General features: G+C 39.6%; 1 protein-coding gene across 6 annotated transcripts in view; it reads left to right on the forward strand.

Annotated features, from left to right (window-relative positions):
- Positions 1–11913, forward strand: part of LOC123511364 (bromodomain-containing protein 7-like) — a 473159-nt gene that overhangs the window by 160592 nt on the left and 300654 nt on the right. For all 6 annotated transcript variants that reach the window (XM_045267176.1, XM_045267179.1, XM_045267177.1 and 3 more), the window contains one exon: positions 8264–8443. In XM_045267176.1, the coding sequence (XP_045123111.1) occupies positions 8264–8443 (180 nt within the window). The remainder of the gene's footprint in view (positions 1–8263; positions 8444–11913) is intronic.

An 11913-nucleotide genomic window follows, 5' to 3' on the forward strand; every position in this document is an offset into this window, starting at 1 on the left:
CAACCCTGGAACAGAGAAGAGAGAGAGAGGATCTCATACAAGTTTATAAATTGATTAACGGAATGGATCAAGTGGATAATGAGAAATTGATCCTGAGAGAAGAATATGACATTCGAAGCACAAGATCGCATAGTAAGAAACTGAGGAAGGGAAGATGTTTGAGAGATGTTAAAAAATTTAGTTTCCCACAAAGATATGTTGAGACTTGGAACAGTTTGAGTGCGGAAGTGGTGTCAGCAAAAGTGTACATAGTTTTAAAGAAAAATTGGATAAGTGTAGATATGGAGACGGGGCCACACGAGCATAAAGCCCAGGCCCTGTAAAACTACAACTAGGTAAATACAACTAGGTAAATACACACAGCAAACGCAGTCGAGGAAGGACGCACAGGCGCCGTTCCGACAATCAGCTGATCTTCACTACGTACCTGTTGTGCAGTACAGGTATCCCTTGGTTAACGATAGGGTTACGTTTCCCAAAAACAGATCGCTAACCGAAACGATCGCTAACTGAGGGATTTGAAATTATCAACTACATACATGTATTTCGCGATGCGTAAATAAACGACACTTTCTATGTTGTTAGTTGTTATTTACACCTTTAGAATTGGTAGTACTTACCTTGAGGAGTGGATGTGATATGCGTAGTGTGTTGTTTTGTGCCCCGAGGGACACAGGGCCTTGGAGGATTAAATCTCATCATGCCCACACCGACCCAAACTCGGTCAGCTGCTTCAAACCCTTCAAATTCTTGAGAGAATACGTTTTCCAGTGGGGGTGGGTCATCCAGGCTCTCCTCATCGTCACTCAAGGTTACGGTGGATGTGAAGGATAGATTGGATGTGGGTGGAGTTGTTTTGGAGGTGGATGGAGTTGTTTTGGAAGTGGGTGGAGTTTTTTTCGAGGTAGCAGGACGAACTTTGAAGTACGACGAGATGACTCCTATGGAAGTAGATGGGATTGCTTTTGAGGTGGATGGGGTAGCTTGGGAGGTGGATGGAGTTGCTTGATCGGTAGATGGGGTTGCTTGGGATGTGGATGGGGTTGCTTGGGCGGTGAGTGGTTTGAAGAAAGATGAGATGACTGTCTGTTTTGCCATCCTTTTCTTTGCCTCAAATAGTTCTTTATACACTTTCATGTCATTTTCTATAGCATTAGTCACGCCATTACTTCGGTTTGGGTTGGGGTCATTCTCCTGGAGAAGATGTATGGCCTGGTTAATATGATTAAAATCTCCTCGAAAATCTTGACGGAGAGGGTTCTTTCAGGCTCCTTGTCCTCCTCCATTTCCTCCAAAGTATTTTGTTTCTCCAACTCCATGAGGTCGTCGTTGAGAGAGGCTCAGAATGACTGTCCAGCAGTTCTTGTACGTCATTCTCGTCCACCTCATTGAAGCCTGCCTTATGGGAGATATGAACGATGTCTTTCCTTACTGCTGTAACATCGACAGGGACTTCCTGTTTACGTTCCACGCACTCAGGCCACAAATTACGCCAACATCCATTCATTGCCGACTTGGACACCTCCTTCCATGACTCGTCGATGTTGTCGATCCCTTTTAATGTTATAATCCTTCCAAAATTGTTTCATGGTCGGCTTGTCAGGGGTGTCAATGCAGGCCAACAGCTGTTTCATGGTGCGCCGCTGGTAATAGGCCTTGAAAGTAGCGATGACTCCTTGGTCCATCGGCTGGATGAGGGCAGTTGTGTTTGGGGCATAAACATGACCTCAATATTATCTGCCCAGTCATTCATGCTCTCTGGGTGGCTGGGGCGTTGTCACACAGCAAGAGAAATCTGTTAGCAATGTTGTTTTGGGCAGCATATTCTTTTAGGAATTTGGAGAGGTATCCTGTCACGTAACTTTGCATGATAACAGTCGTCATCCACCCTTTTGTTTGCCTTCCATACTACGGGCAAATATTCCTTAATATAGCCAGACAGAGCTCTTGGGTTTTGGGAATGGTAAATAAGGCATGGTTTAAGCTTAAGATCACCAGCGGCATTCCCCCCCACCAATAATGTTAACCTGTCTTTAGATGCCTTGAATCCTGGTGCCGACTTCTCCTCCTTTGCTATAAACGTTCTCGATGACATCTTCTTCCAATACAGGCCTGTCTCGTCAAAGTTTAGAACCTGCTTGGCTGAATAACCTCCTTCCTCGATGCGCTCTTTAAGCAAAGGCTTGAAGGCGTTTGCAGCGAGTTGATCCGAACTCGCTGCCTCCCACTAACCTTGAGGTTGTGTAGACTCCCACGATGTTTGAAACGTTCAAACCACCCTTACTGGCCTTGAAGGACACTGTCTCGCCTATGTTGAATTCTGGTTTCAGGTCCTCCCACAGGCTCAGTGCCTTAGTAGTAACGAGTTGGGTAGAAAGAGGCATGCGGCGGTGTGTGTGGTCTTCAATCCATAGCCTCAGCAAACGTTCCAATTTTTCCATAATCGGTTCCCTGTTACGAGTTGTTGTGTGTTTGTGCAGGTTTGTGACTTGGTTGGCCTGCTGCTTCACTTGTACTTTTTCTGGAGAACTGTTGATACAGTTGATTGAGATAAACCAAGGGCACGAGCAATAGAGTTTACCCCTTCACCACCCTCATGACGAGTCACAATGTTCAACTTAATATCAAGGCCAATGCTCTTTCTCGATTTTTAGCCTTATCTCCCGGTGGAGAACAATCGTTGGGTCGCTTGGAAGCCATCACTAAGTTCACTTGATCACAAATAAGCACAAAAAGAAGTTTAGAGCGAGCGTGATAGAGTTGTTGTTGCACAATCAAAACAGCGGGAAAGACTGTGGTGTGTTTACTGCACGGGCCGCGGGTGGATGGAGGCGCTGCGATCGCGATTGCGATCGCGATTGCGATTGGTCAATCCGATCGTTAACCGAATTTTGGCGATCGTTAACCAAAAAATAGGGATTAATTTGGAGGGATCGTATGAGCGAAATATCGTTAAGTAGTCGATCGTTAACCGAGGGACACCTGTATTTACAGTGGCCTGGGCAAGTAATGTGGACTTGTTTTTCATGAAATCAATTATTAAAGAATCATGAGTAAAAAAGAGATTCCATCTAAATGCAGACATGAGACATGCAAAGATTACTGTGGAAGTTTGAGGAAAAGGCTGGCTTAAAAGGAAGCACATTGAGATGGTGGAAAATTTTTTGAGGGGCAGAGAAATAAGGACGGTAGTTAAAGATATGAAGTCCAAGTGGAGAGCAGTAGAAAGCGGAGTGCCGCAGGGGTCAGTAATAGCACCAATACTTTTCCTCATATATATAAACGACATGCCAGAGGGAGTGAACAGCTACATAAATCTGTTTGCGGATGATACGAAACTGTGCAGCAAAAAGAGTATTGTGAAATACTGCAGGAAGACCTAAATAATATCTGGGAATGGAGTAAAAAGTGGGAAATGGAATTCAATGTGGAGAAAAGCCATGTCATGGAAATGGGAAAGAGTGAAAGACGACCAGTGGGAATCTATAAGATGGGAGATGGAGTAGAACTGGAGAAAGTAAAAAAGGAAAAGGATTTGGGAGTGACGTTGGAAGAAAATAATCAACCAGTAAGCCATATTGATAGAATTTTCAATTGATAAGTACTATAATAAGACCCAGATTGGAATATGCAGGAATAGTGTGGACCCCCCATAAAAAGAAACACATAAGAAAGCTGGAGAGACAACAAAAAATGGCTACAAGAATGGGTCCAGAATTTGAAGGGATGACATATGAGGAGAGACTAAAGGCTATGGATCTACCAACCCTGGAAAAGAGAAGGGAGAGAGGGGATCTGATACAAGTTTATAAATTGATCAACGGAATGGACCAAGTAGTTAATGAGAAACTGATCCTGATAGAAGATTATGACATTCGAAGCACAAGATCGCATAGTAAAAAGCTGAGGAAGGGAAGATATCTTAAGAGATATTGAAAATATATACTTTCCCACAAAGACGTGTTGATACGTGGAACAGCTTGAGTGAAGAAGTGGTGTCAGGAATGAGTGTGCATAGTTTTAAAGAAATATTGGATAAGTGTAGATATGGAGACGGGGTCACACGAGCGTAAAGCCCAGGCCCTGTAAAACTACAAACTAGATAAATACAAACTAGGTAAATACACACACACACACTCATAACAAATAAGTTTTTGGATCGTACAGACGGACTATAAATGGAGAGAGAAACAGAACTGAGTGGTGTAGCCAGACATATGACACAATCAAAACAAACATCAATGAGTGAAAATCTGCAATTTATTGAAACACTTGTAGGAATCAGGAGATTGACTGAGGATAATGTGGATAAAGAATTGTATGGATTTAGGGACAAAAGGGGAAATATGAGGAGGTTGATCAACATAGAGAGTTAAGATACTTGAAGGAAGTGATGTTGAGTTTAATGGACAAGCAGTACAGACTGACAATGGAAACCACAGAGCTGAGAGTGAGATTAGTTGAATGTGAGAAGGTTAATGTAATTAATCAAAGATTAAAGGATTAGATACAGTAGATAAAAAACAAAATGATGTACTAAAAGTTACATGTGAAGACTACAAAAACTCCTTAAGGAGCTTACAGGTAAAAGTACAGGATGGGATTGAGGACAGGGTGGAAGATGGATTGTGTGTTAACAAGCTGAAGGAATTACGTAATGTATGGAAACAAATAAACAAGAAGAGGAAAAGGTTAAATTTTCAGAGGTAGTAATGAGGCAAATTGAGGAAAAAACAAAAGACATGTGATACAAGTGATTAAGGAGAAAGAAGATCTAGTGAGAGATACAGTGGATAAGAGGAAATGTTTCATGATTTTAGGGATAAAGGATAAAAAATCTAAATAAGTTCATGAAAGAACGTGTAGAGAGAGAATTGGCCAAAATTGTTATCAAACAGGTCCAGGACAGCACACAGGAGCTGGACCATGAGTTGGAGGAAGTGATTAGGTTGGTATAGGAGAATGAGATCCCAAGTGACGGTGGAGGAAATTATGACAAGGAAAGGGATGCTGGCCGATGATACTGAACATGAAGATATTTGGATTAAAAGAGATATGAACCTGGAGGAGAGGGAAAAAGAGAAAGTGCTAAGAAATGAAGCTAAGGAAAAAAAAACAAGAAAAGGGCAGAGATCGAGAAAAAGTCTTTCTACTGGAGAGTTTTGGATATGAGAATAAAGAAGTGATATCTATGGAAGAAGGAAGAGGTCGTGGAGGAGGCAAGAAATTAAAAGTGCCTTATACTAATATAGATGGGTTGTTATCCAGCGTGTTGAAGGTTAGGGATTATTTGAAAGAGAAAAACCCGGATGTAATGTGCATTGTTGAAACAAAATTAGGACTGGAGAATTGTTGGACTATTTGGATGTCAGAAAAGCAATGGAGCCAAATGGTGTATCAGGATGGATGCTAAAAGAATGTAAGAGGAACTACTGGATCCAATTTGGGATATAATTACAAGTTCACTAAATGAAAGGAAAGTTCCTCTAGAATGGAAAAGAGCCAACATAATTCTGATATATAAAGGGGAAAAGGCAACTGAGCCATTGAATTATGGACCAGTGTCATTTACAAGCATCATGGGAAAGTTGTGTGAAATATTTATCAAAGAAAAATTTGTTAAACATCTGGAAGAAGAACAAGTCATAACAAACAGGACAGGACGGTCATGTGTTTCAAATTTATTAAGCTTATATTCGAGGGTAATAGAAGGACTGGATAACAGAGATGGATGGGTGGACACAGTATACCTGGACATAAAAAAGGCTTTTGATGAAGTCCCTCATGGAAAACTACTTTGGAAACTAGAGAAACATAGAAGGACTGCAAGAAACTTTGTTAGAATGGACAAGGGATTATTCGAAGGACAGGGATATGAGAACTGTGATCAGATATACATACTCATCTTGGGGTAAAGTTACAAGTGGAGTGCCACAAGGATCAGTGTTAGCCCCCATTATGTTTCAGATTTATTTAAATGACATTCCCAATAGGATAAACAGTTACATTAATCTATTTGCTGAACAGTTACATTAATCTATTTGCTGATGATGCAAAGCTACAAATAGTTATCAAAACCCAGGAGGACTGTTTGCTGTTACAAGATGATAAAAACAAGATCTATAAGTGGAGTAAGAAGTGGAAAGTGGAGTTCAATACCAAGAAATGTCATGTAATGGAGCTAGGAAAAAGCAAAAGAAGACTGGCATGGGACACTCTCTCTCTCTCTCTCTCTCTCTCTCTCTCTCTCTCTCTCTCTCTCTCTCTCTCTCTCTCTCTCTCTCTCTCTCTCTCTCTCTCTCTCTCTCTCTCTCTCTCTCTCTCTCTCCGTGTGTGTGTGTATTTACCTAGTTTTACCTAGTTGTAGTTTTACAGGGCCTGGGCTTTATGCTCGTGTGGACCCATCTCCGTATCTACACTTATCCAATCTTACTTTAAAAGTATGCACACTCGTTGCAGACATTACTTCTTCATTTTAACTGTTCCATGTCTCAATACATCTTTGCGGGAAACTATATTTTTTAACATCTGTCAGACATCTTCCTTTTCTCAGCTTTTTACTTCTCTCTGGATCAGTTTCTCGTTATCCACTTGGTCCATTCCGTTGATCAATGGTGTGTGTGTGTATGTCAATCGTTCAATTATGGGAAGCATATGTTTGGGGGTGCATCGCCTTGCCTACCTTATGGCACCACTCCAGGCAGTCATGTGTTGTTCTTCTCCATGCAGGCTCACTTCCTGTGCCAAGTAACTCCCAGTAAGAGTCATTGAATTGCTGCATCAATGAGTTCTGTGAAGGGCAGCCAGGGATTTTTTTCCGTCAGTGATACCAGTGTCCCTGCCCATGGCTGACCTTGCTGGTTGGGGTGAGGCTTGCATAAAGCCTGCGAGATCCCTTTGTACTGAGAGGGGCAGGAGGATCCCTTCGCCCTATTTTTAACTTCAGGGGTGCTGGTGGTGTTGCAGGCAGACGTGATGCCTGCCCATTGGACCATTCCTGGGTAAACTTTCAGGGGGTTCTACGTTTGTGCTTCTGGAATGTCTCAGTATGGTATTGTCATTATCCTCATTTGCCCAACAACATTCAAATAGAAATGCATAACTAGCATTTCACTTTGGCAAGCTGTGGGTCCAACCAGCCTGGGACCACAATTCACCATGAGTGTACCCCAGTGAACCCCACAGGCAAGGAGTCGCCATTCTCTACCTAGCAAGTTTTGTAAATTATAGACAAACAAAACAAGTTACATTGCTATCTAGCATGTAAATAAATAAATAAAAAGTAAATAAATAAATAAATTAATAAAAAAGATGAATAAATAAAAAAAATAGATAGATAAATAAAGATATTTATTAATTTAACTTTTAACTAGGCCATCAGGATGGTGATTGATCACCACTGCACTGTCACTATCAGATCACTGACTTACACTGACACTCACACATACTAATACATGTCTGTGCTCTCTCTCTCTCTCTCTCTCTCTCTCTCTCTCTCTCTCTCTCTCTCTCTCTCTCTCTCTCTCTCTCTCTCTCTCTCTCTCTCTTCATATATATTCTTTATATTAAGCTGCACAGTTACTTTTTCATCTTCATGCATCTCATTCATCATCATTGAATACCTGTACTGATTTTTCTTATTAATAGAAACAGTAAATAGCCATTATAGTGTTATTATCAATATAATGTCAATTATAGTACTTAACCGGTACCTCTGAAATCTGATTCCATGTAAAACTGAGGGTTCATAGTAAAGTGTCATTTGTTTGGATGAACAATGCACAGTTGACCATGGTTTGAGAGGTGAACTGTGGCTGTGAATGACCTTGAGAATGTCCTCTCTCTCTCTCTCTCTCTCTCTCTCTCTCTCTCTCTCTCTCTCTCTCTCTCTCTCTCTCTCTCTCTCTCTCTCTCTCTCTCTCTCTCATGAGGGCACTTATGTAAAGGTCTTGAAACATATTACTGTTTTTTGGATTCATTCTTATGTCCACTATATGATTTACCACTTTACAATTGGATTTTCAGGAACCAATTAGAACTGAATATCAGCTAATACTGTACTTGTATAAAATTTTGTACCAAAATTACTTTTCAATAATATCTATATAAATGGAATTGTTTTATGCAGGGTTTTTATTGTATTTTCATCAGGCAAAAATTTGAAATGCATTTTTTCTCAAATTGTACTTTTAAAAAGTTTGCCCTCTCAACATCTCATAAATTACAATGATTGTAAGATTTTTTGTTTTTTTCTGATACACAGCAATTACTGGAGCACTTGTTAGTGCTGCTGGAGAAAAGGGATCCTCAGCAGTTCTTTGCTTGGCCAGTGACTGATGCTATTGCTCCTGGGTACTCATCTATCATATCTCAGCCCATGGACTTCTCTGCCATGAAGACAAAAATTCAAGAGTCTTCTTATACCTCCTTGAAACAATTTCAGGTAATATATGATCTTGACAAGAAGGAATTATTCTCATAATTTATTCTATGTATTCTTCCCCTGGTATATACTGTATTTGACAGCATATAGGATGCACCTTTTTCCCAAAATTTTGGCTAAAAAAAAAATCACCCTGCATGTAATGTGTGAAGTTGAGACCTCCTGTAGGATGATCTTCCTGACACTTACTTATCTTTCATGCAGTCAGTACCTCTACCTACCCTAACTGACATGCATTATTATTTTATTACTATTATTATTGCTATTACCAGTACAGTGGTGCCTTAAAATACGAGATTAATTTGTTCTGTGAGAGAGCTTGTATCTCAAATCACTCATATCTCAAATTGCTTGTATTTAAAAAAAAAATTTTCCATTGAAATGCATTGAAATGCCATTAATCCTCTCCAGCCTCTCTAGAAAAGCACCACAATTTTATGTTTTTAGGTAAGAAAAAGGTATTTATAAATACAGTGGATTCAATACTTGAATGTCTAAATAGTTGAACTTTTTAATACTCGAACGCAAAAGTTCTATGTAATACTCGAAAAAATACCTGATACTCGAACGCCCACACATGTAGTTGTAAACAAAGGCTCCCTGGCCTCTCCCTCTCCTCCCTCCAGCAGTTGTGCTGCCATGGTTGTCAGAATAACATTCTTGTACATTCTATCTGTAGTTTTTCATTTATAAACTTGCATTAACTCCAAATGCTTATTTATCTGTGGTGTAAATATCTGGTAATGAAACGGCTGCACATTTGGTCATGTACAAACCTCTGTCCTCTCGCTTTTCGCAACTGTCACTGTCCCATTCTGATACCGGTATACCAGATATCAGTGCATATACCTTGTCCTGCCGCAGTCTTGAGAAAAACAACATTCTTCTGCATTCTCAGTAGTTTTTCATTTAGAAACTTAAGATGGCACCAAAGAGGCTTATTAGTGGTGAAAATAAGAAGTCTGGTGAGAGTACAAGTGTTAGTGAGTCACAGGAATCACACCAGGAGAAAAGTCACAAAGACATTTTCATGGATGGTGACTCGTCCTCCAACGACTTCCCTCCTCCTTCCCACCCTTCTCCCTTCCTTTTTTATGTTGCCCATCACCAGCCTTCATTTACAGTGGGTACAAATAAAAATTATATAAATATACATTGAAGTTTTTATAAACTTGAGGTTTTTCTAAGCTTAGAATGAATTACCTGATTTATAGGTATCAATAGTCAAACTTTTTAACAGCCATTTGGAATTAATTAAGTTCAAGTATTGAGTCTCCACTGTAACAAGTATTGCATATACACATAATAGAATATAAGAAAAGGTAATATGAATGGATACTTTCTAAAGTATATTTATCATGGAGAGGTGCATTCCTTGAGACATTACCCTGCAGCATCTTGCCCCCCACCCTCACTTGGGACTGTTGATCAGCTGAAGTATATAAATAAAGCCATCCACAGGAGACTGGCTGCTTTAATAATCTCAGAAGAACTCGTTGACGACCCAATAAACGTTATTCGTAGAATAAATGAAGTTTGAAGTAGGCATGAGAGAGAGAGAGAGAGAGAGAGAGAGAGAGAGAGAGAGAGATAGAGGCTGTGCCACTGGAGAGGTTTGTTTACACTTCTCTTCCCTCAGTGATAAGCGCAGGCATAGACTGCTCTTTAAATTTAGAGTTCTTATCTTGGAGACAAGGTAAGTAAATAGTGTGAAGATTAAAGAACCACAATGCACGTGATCTGCTGAAAACACGTAAATACCAGTTCGGCTGAGGCTGGACTGATGCGCCAACTAGAGGCAGCACCCCAAAGCACAACTCATATCTAACAATTTCTCTTATCTCAAAACAAAAAATGGACCAAATCTTGGCTCATATCTCAAAAAACTTGTATATCAAGTAGCTCATATCTGAAGGATTTACAGTATTATTATATTAAAAACAAATTAATGTGAAAATGAAAGCAATCTAACCTCTGAGGCTGTGACACATGTTTATAAATATCATCTGATTGGAACCCTCAGTCAATGCCATCTGACAGTGAGGAGTAACGGTAAATTTATTATCATAACAAACACATCGGAACAGGATGAAAATGATTGAGCTACACAATCTATTACAAACTACAAGTGGCAGATTATACCAAGGAGCATTTCAATAGAGAGGCAGCAGGTACTTTTAAGCCACCATCTAAAGAAAAAAATATACGTGTCTGGCGATGGAAAACCAACTGAAGAGCAAAAGAAAAAATAATTGTTTTCTGCTTGTGTAATATGCTGCTAGATTGCTTTCAATAGTATATGCTTAAATACACTAAAAACTTTTTCTTTCTTGATTTTGACCTACTGAAATGGTGGTACATCTTATATGCCTGTGTGCCCTGTATGCTGGCAAATATGGTACTTCTCATGATTATTGTATTGACCTCCAAATTGTATCATTGTAATTTATTTACAAAGGTGCTCTTTTGATAATTCTCTTGGACCACTACATGATGAATTTGGCAACTATTTATGAGGAGGCTAATGGCAAGACAAGTTTGATGTAATAAGAAAGCTGAAACAAGTGAGTTGAGTAAAACTGAGAAGGTGATGTGATATGAAAAATAGTTCGAAGGTAGAGTGGAATCCAATAAAAAAGTGAGCTCATGGTGATATGGAAAAGATTGATATGTCATAAAAGAATTGATGATGAGATGAGGAAGATTAATTATTTGTGAAGTGAATTGATAAGTGTGGCTGTTGCTGTAAAAGGTGTGCATGTGGAATGTAATTCTTGCAAAGTATATTAAAAAGGTAGAAATCAATGAAAAAGTTTTGCATAATGTGAAGGTGATTGGATATGACAGATGGTGTAGGAAGCTGATAGAAAATTCAGGTTAGAAAGAAAAAAATTTTTTTGCAAGATACTAAGATATGAAAGGGATGTCAGGAAAGAGAGAGCATGAGAGCACAAGTCAACAGGATATTCATTAACCCCTTGAGTACCATGATGCATTTCCATATTCATTCTGCTTGCCATTTGGTGATTTTTTACAGCTTCATAAACTTGTAGGGGATTAATATAGTGAAGCCTGTGGCCATTAACCTTCTGACCTCTTTTTATATCATGGCCTATAGCGCCAGTAGTCATGCTTTAAGAGTTTATGTGGGAAGCGCTGTTAAGATTTCGGCCATTAGTGGCACAGGCAGTTTTATTTATAGTGGTACTCATACTAGGGCCCATATCACCGTCCAAACACATCTTTGGTGTAACCACCTAAAACCTGGGTATCATGGTGACATGTAACTTTAAACCACTCGACAAATGGCATAGCTTCAAAGCGGTACGTGGTGGAATTCGAACCTACGCGTGGACGTTTGCCCAATCCCGCGCTCACCACCTTATCCACTACGCCACTGCATATATATATATATATATATATATATATATATATAAATATATATAAATATATGTGTGTGTGTGTATATA

Source organism: Portunus trituberculatus, chromosome 31 (assembly GCF_017591435.1).
Source record: "Portunus trituberculatus isolate SZX2019 chromosome 31, ASM1759143v1, whole genome shotgun sequence".
In the NCBI taxonomy this organism is placed as follows: Eukaryota; Metazoa; Arthropoda; class Malacostraca; order Decapoda; family Portunidae; genus Portunus; species Portunus trituberculatus.